This window comes from Marmota marmota, unplaced genomic scaffold (assembly GCF_001458135.2).
Source record: "Marmota marmota marmota unplaced genomic scaffold, marMar, whole genome shotgun sequence".
In the NCBI taxonomy this organism is placed as follows: Eukaryota; Metazoa; Chordata; class Mammalia; order Rodentia; family Sciuridae; genus Marmota; species Marmota marmota.
In genome coordinates, this window is record NW_026000205.1 from 4,064,385 (window position 1) to 4,082,639 (window position 18,255).

The 18,255-nt window shown below is 56.8% G+C and overlaps 1 protein-coding gene across 1 annotated transcript in view; it reads right to left on the minus strand.

Moving 5' to 3' along the window:
• Window positions 1-533: 533 nt before the first annotated feature.
• The window catches only part of Hif3a (hypoxia inducible factor 3 subunit alpha), a 29,087-nt gene continuing 11,365 nt past the window's right edge, over window positions 534-18,255 (minus strand). The window contains exons 9-16 of the mRNA XM_048791236.1: window positions 17,795-17,797; window positions 16,549-16,818; window positions 15,636-15,826; window positions 14,709-14,813; window positions 9,352-9,623; window positions 8,218-8,329; window positions 6,767-6,848; window positions 534-3,062 (exon numbers count right to left, since the gene is read on the minus strand). Coding sequence (XP_048647193.1) covers window positions 2,965-3,062; window positions 6,767-6,848; window positions 8,218-8,329; window positions 9,352-9,623; window positions 14,709-14,813; window positions 15,636-15,826; window positions 16,549-16,818; window positions 17,795-17,797 — 1,133 coding nt within the window. The 3' untranslated portion in view covers window positions 534-2,964. The remainder of the gene's footprint in view (window positions 3,063-6,766; window positions 6,849-8,217; window positions 8,330-9,351; window positions 9,624-14,708; window positions 14,814-15,635; window positions 15,827-16,548; window positions 16,819-17,794; window positions 17,798-18,255) is intronic.

The following is an 18,255-nucleotide window of genomic DNA, read 5'->3' on the forward strand; positions in this document are numbered from 1 at the left end:
GGGGGGGTAGGGGGCAAGTACAAGGCTCAAAAGGGGTTTCCTTCCCTTGAAAAGATTCCTACATGGAACACAGGAGAGCGATATGGGGGTGACAGCAGAGAGACGCGACAGAACAGACACTTCTTCCCACACACGGATCTGCAGACACAGTCGCTCTCGAGCGCACACGCGCTCACTGGAGTACAGAGAATCATGTTACAGACACACATTGGTCCCTGGAACTAGTGTCAAACAGCCCCACGCATGCACACAGCAACACACACACACACACACACACACACACAGAGTGAATCATCTCCCCCAGAGACTCACCTACAGGTAGAAGGAATGACACCCCCATCACAGGCTCACAGAAGTATGTCACCAAGATTCACACGTGCATAGAGGATGACACCACCAGGCACACACATTGAGACCCACGGAGGAGCTCGGGCCCCTTCACACACACACACACACACACACAGGATCAGAAAGTGAGGCGGACACCCAGCCTCCCCCCGAAGCCACCCCACAGATGATTCAGTGCACAGAGCTGTGGTGCCCACCAAGGTGAGGTCTTTATGTGGTTGCAGGGACATCAGTGGGTTCCAGAGTCTCTTCCCTTCCCCTAGCCCAACACAGCCCTCCATGGAGGGCTCGGGTCACCCCCTGAGAGGGGAGGGTCCGACCTGTCAGATCCTTTCCCCTCATAGTACCGGTCTGGACAGGCCACTCCCTGACAGAGAAGTGGGCAGTGCCTTCCAAAGAGGGGGTGAGAGGGGCTGAGTGTGGGGGCTTCCTGTGGAGAGTAAGAGTAGCACCATTGTGAAGGGAGCTGGGGGGACAGGAGGGCACACAGCTGTGGTGGAGAGCTGAGGAGTCCTGGCCTCCCTCCCGTCCACCTATGCAGACAGGGCTGTGCGCAGGCCTGCGGCTGGGGAAGGCTCTGGGGGCCCCCAGGCGCCTGGGATGAAGCCAGGTAAGTGCTCTCTGGAGGGCTGGGTAGGGAGGGGAGGGCTCCTAGGACAGGGAGACCTCAGGAGGTGAGGCTGAGAGGCCTGAGCGTGAAGTTCATGAGCAGAGGTCCCGGAGGGTGGAGACCTGGGAGGCAAGACTGGAGACCAGGGTGGGTTGGTGCAAGTTCAGGGGCCGCGGTGGGGGTGGGGTCTGGAATGAGAGTCAGGGCTTGTGAGATCCGAGGTCAGAGCAGTCCACGGGGCAAAGCTAGATTCTAGAATCAGATTCTAGAAGCACGTGGAGGCTGAGTTCCAGAAACTGAGGAATTTGAGTCTGAAATCAGAGGCAGTTGGAAGCTGTAGCCTAGAACCACAAGAATTTATAGAGTGATGAGAGAATTAGCAAATGTCCCCAGACCAAGTTCCCGAACATAGGGATTGTGGAATCCTAAGATCCAGAATCAGGAGGAGGTGGGATTATAAGGGCCAGAACCACAGAAATCTATGAGGCAAAGGCCTATAATCGGATCTTTGAAGGTGAGTTCTAGACCCAGGGTTATGTGGAGCCACGTGATCCAGAGGGGGAGCTGGAAGACATGCCGTCTAGAAGCAAGGGAACGCAGGGGCCGCAGTCTAGAATGAGAAGACAGGCATAGCTCCGTTCTAGAACCAGAGAGGTCACAGGCAATGATCCTGGATCAGAGGACCCTGACGGTTGCAAGGTCAAGAGGTTGTACAGTCTAGAACCAGTGAATGGCGGAGGTCACGAGGTCTAGAACCGGAGAAAACTGGCACGCGGTATCTGGCTCTGGACAGCCGGCACCAGATCAAGACACACACTCACTGACTTCTCTTAGGGGAAAGTCAGTCTTGAGTGTAGAGAGGCGAAGAGGAATGAGCTGTGTCCACGAGGTTTGGAACTAAGATGATTTAGAAGTTAGGAGGCCGAGATTTGGAACCCAGTGTATTTCAGATCAGGAAAAACCAAGGAAGCCTGCACTCGTGGGGTCCACAGCCCAGGAAGGCTGGGTATGGTGGCTCCCAGTGGCTTAGGAGGCGGAGGCAGGAGGACTGCAAGTTCAAAGCCAGCCTCAGCATCTTAGCAAGGCCCTGTCTCTAAATAAAAAATAAAAAGGGCTGGATGTGGCTCAGTGGTTAAGTGCTCCTGGTTCCATCCCCTGGGCCTGAAACCAAACGAAAAACTAAAAGAGGGAGTTAGGGAATGAGTTCTAGAACCAGCGGTGCTCACGGGCTTGAAGCTGGAGGGAGTCGGAGGTTGTGTGACCCGGAACATTTCTCTGGAGATGGGGAGGCTTCAACACAGGCAGCATCAGGAAGTTGTGAGTTTAGAACAAGAAAGAGCCAAAGGCTGTGAGATCTGGAATCAGGGGTCTGGGGCTGTTGGGGTCCACCACAGACCATGCTCGAGGGCCAGGGGAGGCCGGAGGCTGCAGCCCAGGGCCAGGGGAGGCCGGAGGCTACACCATCTGGAAGCAGAGAAAGTTCCGGGCTCCCCCTGAAGTAGGAAGACGGCGAGTGGAATCATTGTGCGGCAGGGCTGGGGGGCAGCTTGGGAGGTCGAGGTCCCTGGACGCGAGGTCTGACCCAGAGCTTCCCACCCGCTGAGGCCCGAGGAGCGGGAACAATCAGAGGCCCACATTCTTACGGACCCCGGGCAATTCATAGTGATCAAAAACCATATCATGAAAACACAAAAATCAAAACAATAATAAAGGAAGGACAGAAAGAGACGCTCCCGGACCGGGCCCTCCCAGCCGATCCCAGAGTGAGCCTGAGTTCCGCGGGGAGTGAGGTAACCAGGAGTCCTGAGAGGAGAGGAGGGGGCCGAGTCCCCCAGAGGTCACTGAGCGAGACCCCCGGGCCCCAGACGGCGCGGGCCAGGGGTGGGGCTGAGGTAGGCCCGAGGCTGGGGGGGCACTCGGGACGGAGGCCCCCTCCTTGAGCTGGTGCAGGCTTGGAGTGGGGCTGAGGTCCCTTCCCGGTGGGAGGCGGAGGCGGGAGCGGCGGCTCAGCGGGTCTGGGCCAATCCTGCCGCTGCCTGGAAGTGGCTCCTGGGCTGGACAGGATCCTGGCCTGGACAGAGAGAGAGCAGCGAGGGGCCCAGGCCTGTGGGGAGACAGAGAGTCAGGGGCAGAGCCCTCAGACCTGCCTCCCTCCCGGGAGTTCAGCGCAGGGGAGGGGCTGCCCCGTTGGGCCTCCAGCAGCAGCAAACCCGCTCTGTGGCTGGGGTGCGGCTCAGTGGTGCAGCTCCGGCCTAGCGAGACCGTGGGTCTGACCCTCAGCACAAACAAGAGACCCCTGATCTTGTCCTGATTTGATTCCAGGTGTTGCTACTTACTTGCTGGGTGACCTGGGGCAGATGACTTCACCTCTCTGGGCCTCAGTCCTCTCATCTATACAATGGGCTAATAATAGACACCTTCCCAGGACTGCTGCAGGGTGTCATCGAGTAAAGCCACATAAAGTGCTGTGAGCGATAACCGATGTGTGTTACCTGGGAAACGGGGATAGTCATACTGGACTCAAGCATGAGAGCTACTCGTCCAAAACATATTTACTGAGCATCTACTAGGTGCCAGGCCCATGCCTGGTGGAGGAGCAAAGCTCCCTGCCCGGCTGGGGCTGATGCTCCAGGGCGGTGGCCGTACACACACGACTTAGCACAAAGCTCGGCCCAGAGTGAGTGCTCAGCCACAGCCGAGCCCTGCACACAGAACAGCACGGCAGTGACCAAGACAGCCCTGACCCTGCCCTTGTGGGCACAGACTCACAGGGAAAAGACGGCCTATGGCCAAACAAGGACACACATGCCAGTGTGATAAGGGGCGTTCAAGGACGTGAGCTCCTGAGGCCATGCAGGGCTTCAAGGAAGGGGTGACGTTTACCTCATCTACAGGTATAGTAACTAGGCGAAGAATGCTGGGAAGAGCCTTCCTGGCAGAGGGATCAGGATGTGCAAAGGCCCTGAGGTAGCCTCTGGAGGAAGAGAACTCTAAAGTCATAGTGTCCTACAGAGGCCCCGTGCAATCTGCCCCTCACCTTTCTCTGCCTCAGCCACATCAGCCTGCTTTTCCCCAAATAAGAGAGAGACGCTCCCACCTGGGACCTTTGCAACTTCTTATTCCCTTTTCTGGGACATTCTTCCCCCAGAAATCTTCAGGGTTCACTCCTGCAGGTCTCTGCTCAACTCTCTCCTTCTCAAGTGAGGCCAGCTCTGATCTAAGCCCCGGCCCACCCACAACGCTCTTTCCCCTGCATGAATATTTCCCCAGTGGCGCTCGTTTTCCTCTCTTACGCTTTTTAAACTTTGAGACTGGGTGTCACTCAGTTGCCAGGCTGGCCTCAGACCTGCCATCCTCCTGCCCCAGCCTCCCTGGGATTTCAGATGAGCCGCACGCCTGGCTGCGCTTCCCTTTGCACTGCATTTACTTCTTCCTTATGGTCTCTCTCTCACTGGAAATCCAGCGCCAGGAAGGCTGGGGTTCCGCCTGCTTCAGCCAGTGTCTCTGTAGCACCTGGGACAGCGCTGGCACCCGCTGTGTGTGCATGAGGGAGAGTCGTTCAAGCCAGGTGAGGTGGTGGCACCCCTGTAACCCCAGGGACTGGGCGGCTGGGCAGGAGGAGCACAAGTTGGAGGCCAGTCTGGGCAGCCGAGCAAGACCCCGTCTCAAAATAAATAAATAAATAAATAAATAAGAGGCTGAGGGTGTGGTTCAGCTGTTGGGGCACCTCTGGGTTCAAACAGAGGGAGGAGAGTAGAATGAAGACAGTGGAAGTGGCCGAGGAGGGACACAGAGCAGGGTGTGGCCTGAGACGAGGCTCTGCCAGGCCCTGAGGGATGGGAGCCTGAAGTGGGAAGCTTCCTCTTTTTCTGAGAGGCTCCAGAAGGGTTTTGAGCAGGTTTTGAGCCAGGGCCACATTGATGCTTTGGAAACACCCCTCGGGCTGATGCCTGGAGATGTCAGGTGAAGCTCAGCCTTTTTTTTTTTTTTTTTTTTAATATTTTTTAATTGTCAGTGCACCTTTATTTATTCATATGTGGTGCTGAGAATCGAACCTGGGGCCTCACACCCGCTGGGCCAGCGCTCTGCCCAGCTCCGCCGCAGCCCCAGCCCCAGCCTCATGTGTACAAATGGGCACCATGACGACGACACTCCAAGAGTGGTCCCGGGACTAGGTAAGTTAACCATGCAAGGCATGGTGAGTCATCAGCTGCGCATACTAGTTAATGGGAGTGGGAAGCGATAATAGCACCACCAACTAGTGTCTCACTCCTGGAGAGGCTGCGGGCCCAGCATCTCCACCAAGGCCAACAGGGGACCCTGCCTGAGCGCTTACTGGGTGGCAGGTCTTGTGTGCAGCTCTGCTGGGACTCGTCCCCAGGAGTCCTCAAAACCTGTCCCTCAGGTGAGAACCCTAGCCACAGGCCCCACCTGACAGACGGCAAACCAAAGCTTCCCCAACCCACAGGCCAGGTGTGGCCAGGGGACCCGGCTTGGACCCGGCCTGATTCCGACTCCAAGGGGGCAAGGCTGCCCCCTCAGGGTCTCCTCGCCACCGCGGCCCAGGAGAAGAGGAAGGGGCAGCCTCTGCCATGGAGATCACCTCCGGCCATGACAGTCCCCGCCACCCATCCAGCAGGAGAGGGACCCAGGGCTCGTTCACGTCCAGGAGGCGGCTGCTGGGATCCTGCTGGCTCCCCGGGGCTGCTCCTCCTGTCAGAAGGAAACTCTGAGGGAGAGACAAAGTGGCCACCGTCACCACCATCACCACCCTCACCACCCCACCCCCATCGATGTCCAAGGGGGCAGGTGGCACAGTGGTAGTTACGGCCACTCCTGGGGTCCAGTGGCTACCTGTCACTGTGTGACTGTGGGCAAGTCACTGTCCCAGACACCTCTGTTTCCCTAGAGCCTCATCTTCTCCCTTCTCCCCCCTCTTCTGGCCCTGGGAGGCGGCTCTGTGGGCGGCGTCCACCTTGCTGTGGTTCCTGGGCTCAGCTGCCAGGAGGTGGGGGTGGGAGAGGGGACTGCTCTAGTTGCTCCCCTACTGGGTCGCTGTGGGTTGGCTGTGCCCTCCGTGGAAGGTTCCAGATCTATTAAGGCTCCCTGTTCTCCCCAGGACCCAGAGGTCACCCCTGTCACCTTGTGGCCAGGGTTAGTGCTGCACCGGCTGGGTTTCCCTGCACCCTGGCCGTCCCCTGTGAGTTAGTTTCCTGCCTAGATTCCGACGAGGAAGGGGTTGGCCCTCATGTGTACAAATGGGCATCATGACGACGACACTCCAAGAGTGGTCCCGGGACTAGGTAAGTTAACCATGCAAGGCATGGTGAGTCATCAGCTGCGCATACTAGTTAATGGGAGTGGGAAGCGATAATAGCACCACCAACTAGTGTCTCACTCCTGGAGAGGCTGCGGGCCCAGCATCTCCACCAAGGCCAACAGGGGACCCTGCCTGAGCGCTTACTGGGTGGCAGGTCTTGTGTGCAGCTCTGCTGGGACTCGTCCCCAGGAGTCCTCAAAACCTGTCCCTCAGGTGAGAACCCTAGCCACAGGCCCCACCTGACAGACGGCAAACCAAAGCTTCCCCAACCCACAGGCCAGGTGTGGCCAGGGGACCCGGCTTGGACCCGGCCTGATTCCGACTCCAAGGGGGCAAGGCTGCCCCCTCAGGGTCTCCTCGCCACCGCGGCCCAGGAGAAGAGGAAGGGGCAGCCTCTGCCATGGAGATCACCTCCGGCCATGACAGTCCCCGCCACCCATCCAGCAGGAGAGGGACCCAGGGCTCTGCACTCCCAGGTCGCAACTCACCCCAGGGCTCGTTCACGTCCAGGAGGCGGCTGCTGGGATCCTGCTGGCTCCCCGGGGCTGCTCCTCCTGTCAGAAGGAAACTCTGAGGGAGAGACAAAGTGGCCACCGTCACCACCATCACCACCCTCACCACCCCACCCCCATCGATGTCCAAGGGGGCAGGTGGCACAGTGGTAGTTACGGCCACTCCTGGGGTCCAGTGGCTACCTGTCACTGTGTGACTGTGGGCAAGTCACTGTCCCAGACACCTCTGTTTCCCTAGAGCCTCATCTTCTCCCTTCTCCCCCCTCTTCTGGCCCTGGGAGGCGGCTCTGTGGGCGGCGTCCACCTTGCTGTGGTTCCTGGGCTCAGCTGCCAGGAGGTGGGGGTGGGAGAGGGGACTGCTCTAGTTGCTCCCCTACTGGGTCGCTGTGGGTTGGCTGTGCCCTCCGTGGAAGGTTCCAGATCTATTAAGGCTCCCTGTTCTCCCCAGGACCCAGAGGTCACCCCTGTCACCTTGTGGCCAGGGTTAGTGCTGCACCGGCTGGGTTTCCCTGCACCCTGGCCGTCCCCTGTGAGTTAGTTTCCTGCCTAGATTCCGACGAGGAAGGGGTTGGCCCTCATGTGTACAAATGGGCATCATGACGACGACACTCCAAGAGTGGTCCCGGGACTAGGTAAGTTAACCATGCAAGGCATGGTGAGTCATCAGCTGCGCATAGTAGGCACTCAATAAATGGAAGCTCTAGATAATGTCCTCCACATCCTTCAATTTCAAAAAGCCCTCTGTAGATCAAGGGGCAAGAGAGCTCTTCTCTGGGCACCATGGAAGGTCCTGGAGGGAGCCTTGTGGAAGGGACACAGTGCAGGCTGGCTTTTAGAAAGGACACCCTGTTTGCTTTTGTGCAGTATGGACAGCAGGGTGAGGCTGGAGGCAAGGAGACTGGAGGGGAGGCTGCTTGGTTTAGTTGGGTTGGGCATATATCAGCGACCGCCCACAGTCATCTGGGGGCCTGATCTCACCGAGTCCCCACGACATCCTGTGAAATGTAATCAGTGCCATTTGCCAAAGGAGGAAACTGAGGGTCAGGGTGGTAACACGACCTGCCCAAGTTCTTGGGCAGATCTGGGGCCTGAAGCCAGTCTGGCTCTAAGGTTTATACGTTCAGCCCCACACTGGGAATCCAAGGCCGGGCCCGTTCCTGTCTTGGGAGGGTCCCCTGCTGGTGCTGGCCACCCGCACCTCTCCCCTCACCCTGCTCACGTTTCTTCGTGGCACTAATCATGGATTGGCAATGCCTTCTCATACCCATGAGCAGAACTAGAAGATCAAGGTCCTGGTTCAGCGGGACCGTTGATCTTGCGTTTGACCTTCAGCCGGCCCCTGGCCCTCTCTGGTTTGCCCATCTATAAAACAGGAGGTTTGAGCCTGCTGGCTCCGAGGGGGGGAACCCCACCAGCCCCAAACATACCAGGCTGAGGGGAGGCAGCAGGAAGCTTTCGGGCTCTAGGCTGGGGGGCCGCTTGGGGGGTCTCACTCCCAGCAGCTCCACCCCCTCGTCCACTGGGCTGTGGGCCAGGGCCCTGGGGAACAACAGGCAAGACTCAGAACACAACAGACCCGGGGCAGGGGCTGCACCTGTGCCCCCAAACTCATGCCACGCACCGGCCCAGCGACCCATCAGCTGCCCACCCAGCCAACTCCTCGCCATTGTCCCCACCCGCATCCACCCACCCACTTGTCCATCTGTCCACCTACCCACATGCTCATTAATTCCCCCCTTCTTTCATTTAATAAGTCTTTATTAGGCACCTGCTGTATCACCAACCCCAAGCTGGGAGCCTTGGGCAACATGGGGATGTATCCATAAAAGTCTCACAAGGATAGAAAAGGGACCTCTCTGGAGACCAGACAGGCAACGGCTGCCACTTGGACAGCGGAGACTAGTAATCTAAGGTCGTTGGAGGGGGACCCGACAACATTTTGTGTGGGTGTACATTTTCTTAGGAAGGGAGTCTACAGCTTTCAACAGGTTGTGGGGCTGGGGATGCGGTTCCCCCAGCACCACACACACAGGTCACCTCAGCAGCTCCCACAGGTGTTGGGAGACAGGTCTAGGCACTGCTGGCCTCCCTGCCCCGCGGATGAACCCGGTGGGGCTTCACCACTGAGCTACACGACCCCAGGCCTTTTGAGGCAGGGTCCCACTAAGTTGCTTAGGGCCTCGATAATTTGCTGAGGCTGGCCTCCAACTTGAGATCCTCCTGCCTCAGTCTCCCAAGCTGCTGGGATCACAGGTGTGCACCACCTGTTACTGTGAGAGAAACTGTCACCGAGTCGGAGATTATGTTCCGAAGGAGTAATCCTGGCTGAGGTGGGGTTGGGGTTGGCAGTGAGCGTCGCAGAGGGTGCTCCAGAGGTGACAGCTTAGGAAAAGGCAGAGAGTTTGGAACAAACTTCACTTGTGCTGGGGACAGTGAAGCCCTGGCCGGAGAAGGGCTGGGGCAGGGGGATGACTGTTGTGGGAAAGGCAGAAGGAGGGGGCAGGGCAAGGCAGGGACAGGGACCGTCCACCTTTACTCCCGCCTCCTTTACTCTGGCTCACCTCTTCCGAGCCCCAGCCGTGGGGCCGGATGCTGAGGGGTCCCCTCTGGAGGGGCTGGAGCAGTTCAGACGGGGGTCACTCCCCCAGCGGGGCAGCAGGGAGGACTCGGGGGTCAGGGGCGACAGGCCGTGGAAGCTCCGCGCGCGGGGCCGGCGCACAGCCCCTCGGGGTCTGTGGTAGGTGCTGGGAGGCTGCTGGCTGGCGCTGAGCTGGAAGTCGTCGTCCATGGAGATGTAAGGGGCCAGCATCTCCAAGTCCAGAGCATCGGCGTCCTGCAGGGGACGGGCAGGGGTAGGGAGTTAGGAGCTCAAGCCTCGGACTTTAGAGGACCTGGGATGGAGTCCCAGCTCCACCGCCTCCAAGGTGCATGGTCGAGGCCAGGAGTCGGAGATTCAGATTCTGCATCTGTGAAATGGGTATAAGGACTAAGTGGTGGTCAAGCACAAGATGGCCCTCCAAGATCCTCCTCTCTTGGGATTCCCACCCTAGCTGGTGCCCAGTGACTGAGGCTGACCTGGTCACAACAGGAGACGGTCTTCTGTGACTTCCACACTGGGTTATAAAAGGCATGGGGCTGTCCATCTCTCTCCCCCATCACTTCCTGACCAGCTCCATGGAGACCCCCCAACCCACTAAGGAACTAAGACCTTTGCCCACAGCCCAGCGAGTGACCTTGGAAGTGAATCCTCTAGGCCTTGCCAAGCTTTCCAAGAGACTCCAGCAGAAGCCACCAGCTAAATGGCTCCCAGACCGTGACCCTTGGGAATCAGGTGAAGTTACAAATACTCAGTGTTTGAACCTCTACGTTTGGGGTAACTGATGATCCAGAAATAGATACGAGATTTTGATACCGAGAGTGGGGTGCTGCCATTAACCCAAATCTAAACTATAGGAGTGGCTTTGGAACTGGGCAGGGGTCAGCAGGACTGTGGAGCAGGTTGAGAAGTCTGTCGCTGCCGTGTTAACTACTCTCAGACCTGGGACGTCCCCCAGAGTCCATGCGTTGACAGCATGGACCTCATGTGGCAAGTCAGGGGAGGGGTTTTCAGGCACTGACCGGCTCTAGGGGCTCTGACCTCCCCAGTGGATTAATCCACCGAGAATGGATTCACTCATAATGGATCCTCAGTAGCTTAGTTGACAGTAGCTGAATGGAGCCGCGGAGACCTGGCTGCAGGAGCAGGTCGCTGGGGCGTGCCTGGGGGGTGACCTCTCCCAGGGCCCCGCTCCCTCTCCCTCTCTCCCCAATTCCCAGCTGCCATGGGCTGAGCGGCTCTCCTCCGCCAGGTCCTTCCACCTCTTGTCTCTGCAGTAGCATCACTGACCTGGACGAAGACCTTTGAACTGCGAGTCAAACCCTCCTCTAAGTTGTTCTTTCAGATGTTTTGGTGACGGTGACCAAAAACCTAACACAGTTTTGAAAAAAGCATCCGTCACAATCTGAACCCTGCTCAGCTGGGTGCGGGCTGAGGAAGAAGGGAGGCGTAGGGGACAGGAAGCGGAGCAAAGAGCCACACGGAAAGGAGGAAATGGAGCTGGTGAGCTGGGGACCAGCAGAGGAGGCTGCAGCCAGTGTCGGGGGCCACCTGAGTGCTTCCCATCCCTCCCGGTAAAAGGCAGGAGCAGACGGAGAAGCTAGAGGAGGAAATGTCGCCATGAAGGAACTGGGATTCTCAAATACAAATTTGAAAATCGTGTATGAATTTGGGCATTCTCCTCCTCTCTGTGTGCTGAAGAATTAACTTTGGGCTGGGCTTGGGGCTCGGTGGTGGAGCACTTGCCTAGCATGCGTGGGGCCCCGGGTTCCATCCCCAGCACTGCATAAAAAATTAAAAAATAGAATGAATTTTCTTCTAAGTGAAGTCTTGCCTGGGAAATCAGAAAACCCCTGGAACCCCAAGGGGTAACTGCATCTGCTGTTCGCCATCGGCCCTTGGAGTGTGCCTGATGGTTCTACAGACAGGTGACTCGTGAGAGTCTATGCTGATGAGATGACCCTGAGAGAAAGACCAACATGTCACTCAAGGGTTGGGGCTTTGGGCCACACGGAATCAGCCTGACCCCCAGGGAAGGCGGGGACAGCCCTGGAAACTCCATTCAATCACGGGGGTGATGACTCCGTCAGTCCTGCCTAGCTAAGCCTCCATTAAGACCCCTGGGTGAACTTTCTGGGCCAGCAAGACTCCACATGCACGTTGCCAGAAGGGTAACGTGTCCCTAAAGACAAGAAAACTTCCCACTGGAGACCCCTCCAGCCCAGATGCCACCTCCAGCATCTCTTCCTTTGCTTCTGATTTGTATTCTTTCGCTATAATAACTACAGTTGTTGCCAGATGCGGTGGTGCATGCCTGTAATCCAGCAGCTCAGGAGGCTGAGGCAGGAGGATCTCAAGTTCAAGGCCAGCCTCAGCAATTTAGCGAGGCCCTAAGTAACTTAGTGAGACCCTGTCTCAAAATTAAAACTAAAAAGGCTGAGGATGTGGCTCAGGGTTAAGTGCCCCTGGGTTCAATCCCTGGCACCAAAACAACAACAACAAATAATAAGAACACCCCCAAACCCCACAGTGAGCACAGGCCTGTGCTACATAATGATGTCCTGGTCAACAATGGCCTGCATATGGACGCGACTCCATAAGGTCATAGCGGAGTTGAAAGTTCCTCCCACCTAGTGATGCTATAGCTGTTGTAAGGTCATAGTGCTGTGAGTGGCCAGGTCTGTGGTGACGCTGGTAGAAACAAAGCCACTGTGTTCCTGGTCACACAGAAGCTGAGCACCCCCGGTTGTGTCCAGTATGAGGTACTGGACGGTGGTGACGGACACCTGTGCTGCTGGCCTACGTCATCAGCCCGCTGTGCCTTTAGGGTTATTTTAGAGCACGTTCCTTGGACGTCTGAGAAGAGTTGGCTGAGCCAGGGGCGGTGCTCACCCAGAGTCCCAGCCACTCGGGAGGCTGAAGCAGGATGACCGCGTGGGCCCAGGAATTGGAGGCCAGCCTGGGCCACAAAGCAAACCCTCCCCTAAGTAAACAGACAGATAGATACATAAATAAAGCTTGCCGTGTGACAGTACGGATGCCACGTTACACCCGCAGCAGCCTCACACACACTGCGGTTCACAGAGTGTGTCGATCACATTCTCTTGGGCTTGATTTAATCTCTGCTGCCTGCTCTTCATGGCCCTAGAAGCCCGAGGCCATGTGTGGAGAGTACACTTTGGAGCTTAGGTGTGTGGCTGGCTGCACCACAAGATGACATGGCCTAAGGCTGCATTCCTCAGAGTCTCCCTGTCATGAAGTGACACAGGACTGTCAAGTACCTCCCTGAATACTAGGATGGGAAGCCTGCCGGTCAGAAGTGAGAGTGGCCCTGGGGACCCCTAAACTTGCAACTGCTGTCAGAAGTCCTGGGTAGAGCTGGGTGTGGTGGCACATGCCTATAATCCCAGTGACTCGAGAGGCTGAGGCAGGAGGATCACAAGTTGGAGGCCAGCCTCAGCAACTTAGTGAGACCCTGTCTCAAAATAAAAAATAGAAAGGGGCCGGAAGTACAGCTGCTCGGTGAGAGAGCACCCTGGGTTCACCCCAGTGGTGGGGTTGCTGGGGGTGAAGAAAGAAACACGGATGGTACTAAAAGAAAAGAGCCCTTTGGATCACCAATGTTCTTCCTTTTTCTTTTTGTTTAAAAATCTGAATTGGCTTCATTTTCAATTCTTGAATTTGGCAACACTTCATTCCATAAAATAGAGCAAGTATTTCTGGACCATCCAAATTCTAGACAGAGAAGCAGGTTGAAAAGCTCCTGAGGGGGCTGGGATAGCTCGGTTGGTAGAGCGCTTGCCTGGGCTCGATCCCCAGCACCAAAAAAAAAGCTTCTGAGTTGTGAATCCATGTCACTTTTTTTTCTTTTTTTAGATTGGGGATTGAACCAATCCAAAAAAAAAAAAAATCCCCCCACGCCGTAGGGGGATTGCTTAGCCACTGAGCCACATCCCCAGCCCTTTTTTTTATTTTGTTTTGAGACAGGGTCTCGCTCAGTGGCCCAGGCTGGCCTTGAACTTGACTCAACCACTTGAGTTGCTGGAATTACAGGTGTGTGCCCCTGCACCTGGCTACACGTTACCTTTTATGAGAAAGGGGCAGTGACTCGGGGTGAGGGACCAGTAGCTCAGAGGGTGGCATCTAGAGCCATGGAGAAAACCCCTGGGAATCAATCGGGCACAGGAGTCCCCATGTAGGACTCCCGAGATCCGCCAGATCAATTACAAACCACTATGGACGCGGACCCTGAATGCTTCCTCTCTCCCCGTTTTTTGAATAGGAGTGCCTGTGGCAGTTCTGTGCCTGTCCCACCTCCACGTGCACGGTGTGCAGCTCACAGGCCAACAGGGGCTGACCCGAGGAGCTCCGGGTTCTGCACAATGGGAAGGGACCTTGGCGGGCCTTGGGAGGGGGCGGGCGAGGCCTGAGTCATGGGGGGGGGTCCCCAGTGGTGCACATGGTGCACACACTCTGCGTAGCTGCCTGCCACGCTGTAGGGGGTGGGTTCTGCATGACCACGATGACAGCAGGAGTGCTGCGTGTCAGATCTGAGAACAGGTCATGAGAGACACCGCCTTCTGTTTGGCTTCTCCTCCTGTCTCCCTGTCTCCCTTTCTGTCTGTCTGTCTCCTGGTTGGATTGCGTGCCTTGAGCCAGCTGCCATGCTCTGAGGACAGTTCTGCAGCCCGCGTAGTGACAAACTGAGGCCTCCAGCCAAAGCCAGGGAGGTGCTGGGGCCCGTCTGCACCACGTGCAAGAACCTGGGGACAAATCCTCTCGCCCCAGGTAGTGCCACCTAAGAGCCCGACTTCAGCCTCTCGGGAGACCTAAGTCACCCAGCCAAGCGTCTCCCGAGGTCCTGGTTCTCAGAAACCGCGAGACATGATAAATGACGATTGTTTTATGGTGATGAGTTTTGGGTCATTTGTTATATAGCAATAGGTGGCTGTGCACCATGTCCCCCAGTCACCTGATGGACCTGTTCAATTAAGCACCCCTTCAAATGTCATCTGTCCATTGTCACCCAGTCAATGACAATGGTCCATCTATGCAGCTATCCATCCAAACATCCATCTGTCCATCCTTCCAAATACCTGACAAAACACCACCCATCCAGCGTCACCCACCTAATGGATACAGTGATCCGTCTGTCCATCTGTCCATCCATCCATCCAGATATCTGCCTAAACTTCATGCATCCATCTCTGTCATCCACCTGACGAACACCATGGTCCATCTGTCCATCCACTCGTCCCTAAATCCAGAAATGTCAGCCCCCAGAGTACAGAGGAGAAGAGCTCCTGCCACGCCCGCCCTCACCTGAGCTGCGGCCAGCTCCGTCTCCGCTGCCCCGAGGATTCTCCCGCTGGGGAAGAGCCCGCGCGCGTTCTCCACGCCCACAGGTGGTTCACCTGGGAGATCTGCCTGTGGGGGACAGAGCAGGGACTTGAGGAAGTGACAACACGGACAATCTGGGGGTCAGGGTAGCAGTGAGGGTCAAGTGTGAGACGGCGGGGCCCCAAGGTGGTCGGGTAACAAACGTAAGTGAGTCCATCCTGGTGTGAGAACGCAGAGCGCCCGGGCGCACGGGGATGGCCAGGCAGACGGGAGGGCCAGGACGGCCGAGGCCAACACCCCCAGGCCTCAGCTCCAGGGGCCTGGCGTCCCAGTGCCTCGTCCTGGTTACCAGTGGCCGCCGGGCAGGGTCCTCAGCAGATAATCTCGACCCGCTGGGATCCAGGCCGGGCTGTGCGCAGGCCAGTGAAGGGGGCAGCCGCCAGGGTCTACCGCGCACCTGGGAGGTGGCGGGCCCCTACCAGGTGCTTCCCAGGAACACTCTCACTTAACCCACAGTGACCAACACGTGGCCCCTGTTCTGGTCTCCCGTCATGCAGGAGAAGAAACCGAGGCCGCAGGAGCTCACTGGCCCCAGGAACACAGTGCGTAAGGAGCAGGTTCTGGATTTGAACCCGGGACTCTGCAAATCAAGCTCTTAGACATTCTCGACTCTTCGAGGCGACACTCAGAGCGCCTGGTGCTTGGCCACGGCGGGACCATTGCTTGTGCCAGTTCAGACACGCTGGGGTTCCCAGCCCAGGCCGAGGGCCGATTCCCGAGTCCCATCTTGAAGAGTCTGGGGTCCAGGTCTCAAAGGAAGCCCAGCCCACCCCATCCCACTCTCCACGACTGACGGAGACACAGGCCAGGGCGCAGCAAGGTCAGGCCAGAGGCGAGGGGGCTGCTTACCGGAAGAGGGCTCTGGGGACGCCGCGCAGCCTGCGGGGTGCTGGGGGTGGCAGCTCCCGAAGCTCCATCTAGGATGGGTGCCAGGAGGCAGCGGAGGTCAGGGCTACAGAAACGGCGGGGGTCAGCGGCCAGGGTGGCCTCGCTCAGGGAAGGGGGGTGCAGGAAGGCCAGGATGCGGGGGCCGGGGGCATCTGCAGGATGGGGAGGACATGGGTGATCATCTAGGACCGAGGGCCAGAGCTCCCCAAGCCCAGCCCAGGGGACACAACCAATCAGGATGGCACTGTCCTTAGCGATGGGGAGAAGGGCCTGCAGGACCCCTGGAGGACCCCTGCGGGGCCAGGGGTTAACTTCAGTTCCCTGACTGTGGAGGGGCCCCAAATAGTGATTGGTGACTCAGATGGGCCCAAGGCCCCAAGGAGGTGCTAAAGTCCCTGGGGATCAAGTTGGCCATCACTGAGAAGAGGAAAGGACACGAGCAATCCACCCACCAAGAAGCATGGACATGGAGGGAAGCCCATCCAGGATGAGGGGCCAGGAGAAGGAAGAGGGAGGAAGGGGCCAGACTCAGGGGACCCAGGTTACTGGAAGCCACATAGTAGTAAGGTGTGGGCAATGGGGAGCCACAGCAGGATACAGAAGAAGGGGGCGACAGAGACTGAGACCATCAGATATAGAAAAGGGAGGATGGGAGAGAGAAGAGCATTCTGGGAAGGAAAATTGCAAGTGCAAAGACCCTGAGGCAAAAAAGGGTGTAGCAACGTCTGAGAGCTCTGAAGAAGCTGGTGTGTTCTGGAGGGTGAGTAGAAGGAGAGGAGGGCAGGAAACGGGTCCCACAGGGCCGGGAGAGCCATGTTAAGGTCCATGTGCTTTCTTCCAAGGGTCCTGGGGACACAACAGCTCTGCTCCATACCAAGCCTGTGCCCAGGATTAGGGGCGTCCTTCTGAGAGAGGGCACCCCCCTGCAGGGGTCTGCGAGAGTGTTGCTCCGTCTGCTCCAGGGACAGCACCACACCCGTCTCTTCCACTCGGCTGGGTACAAAGCAGACAGGGGAGTGGGGATCAGAGCGGTTCTCGGCCAAGCCCAGGCAGGCTTCAGACACGGACGCCCTGTGCAGGAGGCAGCTGCACCCCAGGGCCAGAGAGTGTCTCCCAGAAAGAAATTCCCCGTGATTATTTGTTTCTTATCAGGATTTGGTTTTTGTTGACTGCTTTTTATAACACAGGCCAAGTAGCCCTAATTCAAAAATCCAAGATCCTAAACCTAATGAGTGGAAAGTTCTACACCGTGAAACTTGGTGTCATGCCCCAAACTACTTGAAATATTGTGAAAATGACCTTCAGGCCAGATGCATAGGTACACGTGAAACATAATGGATCTTGTGTTTAGATTTGGTCCCGTTTCCGAGATACCCCATTAAGTACATGTGCAGATACTCCAAGGTCCACAAAACCAAACACACCCCCCCCTTCTGGTCTCAAGCCTTTTGGATAAGGGATACTCAACCTGTGATGGCATTTAAAAGAAAGTTAAATTTGTCACTTCCCAAGCTCCCTCTGTGGCAGGAAAGAGAAAAAGCAGCTGGCATCTAGCGCAGGCCGGGTGGGTGGACAGGAGGAGCCAGGAGCTGGGGTGGGGGACAAGGGGACAGAGGGGGAGGGTGCAGGGACAGCCGGGAGCCCGGGCCCAGGGGGCCAGCGAGAGGCCTGAGCTAAGCAGTCTCCTTACAGATGTGCACTCATGAGCATCCTCTCCTCAACGTATCCATGAAAAGCATATTTTTAACATCTTCTTCCTTCCATTACCAAATATGAAGAACTCACAGAGCTCAGTTTTTATGAATAAGCGCTTGTTTAGGGAGCTTCTATTCATAGACATTTTTCATACTCCAGGGGACGGGTTTATAAATACATCCTTCTGATGTCCCCCGCACCTCCCGTCCCACCGTCTCTGGCTACAGAGACGATCCAGATGCTCGCTGGGCGATCGTGGGGACAGTGGGTGTGGGGCTGGGGACCACCCCTCATTTGCATCTCATCAACATAAGCCAGGCAGGTGGACCTGGCCTTCCGGTGGGCTCTGACCCCCTCTCCACCCTCTTGACACCCGTCCTGGGTTGGAGACATCTCAATGTGGCCTGGACCAGAGCCACACTTACCCCCTGAAACACACAAGGGACACAACTGCACAAGTACACACACACGTCCCGAGAGCACCCAGCGACACACACATACACACACCACACACACACACACATACACACACGCACAATATCATATGTTCCTAAAGTTAACTTTACCTGCCAGAAAACTCCAAGTGACATATATGGCTCAAATCACATTTTTATAGGATATTTACCGTGGTAAGTACCAAACAGAGAAGGGGGTTTGCAATTTTTAATAGCTCAGTCAAGGATGCCTGGCTGAAAACACAAGAGGGGAATTACAAATAGTTCTAAGTAAATGGGGCAAGTTATAATATCAGGAGAGAAAATGGGGAGACCTGACCTTGTGTGGTCTCTCAGGAAGTGATGTCTGATCTTAAACTGAAAGGGAGAGTAGGCATGACTCAGGAGAAAGGGGAAGACCGAGAGAGGAGGAGACTGCATGTGCAAAGGTC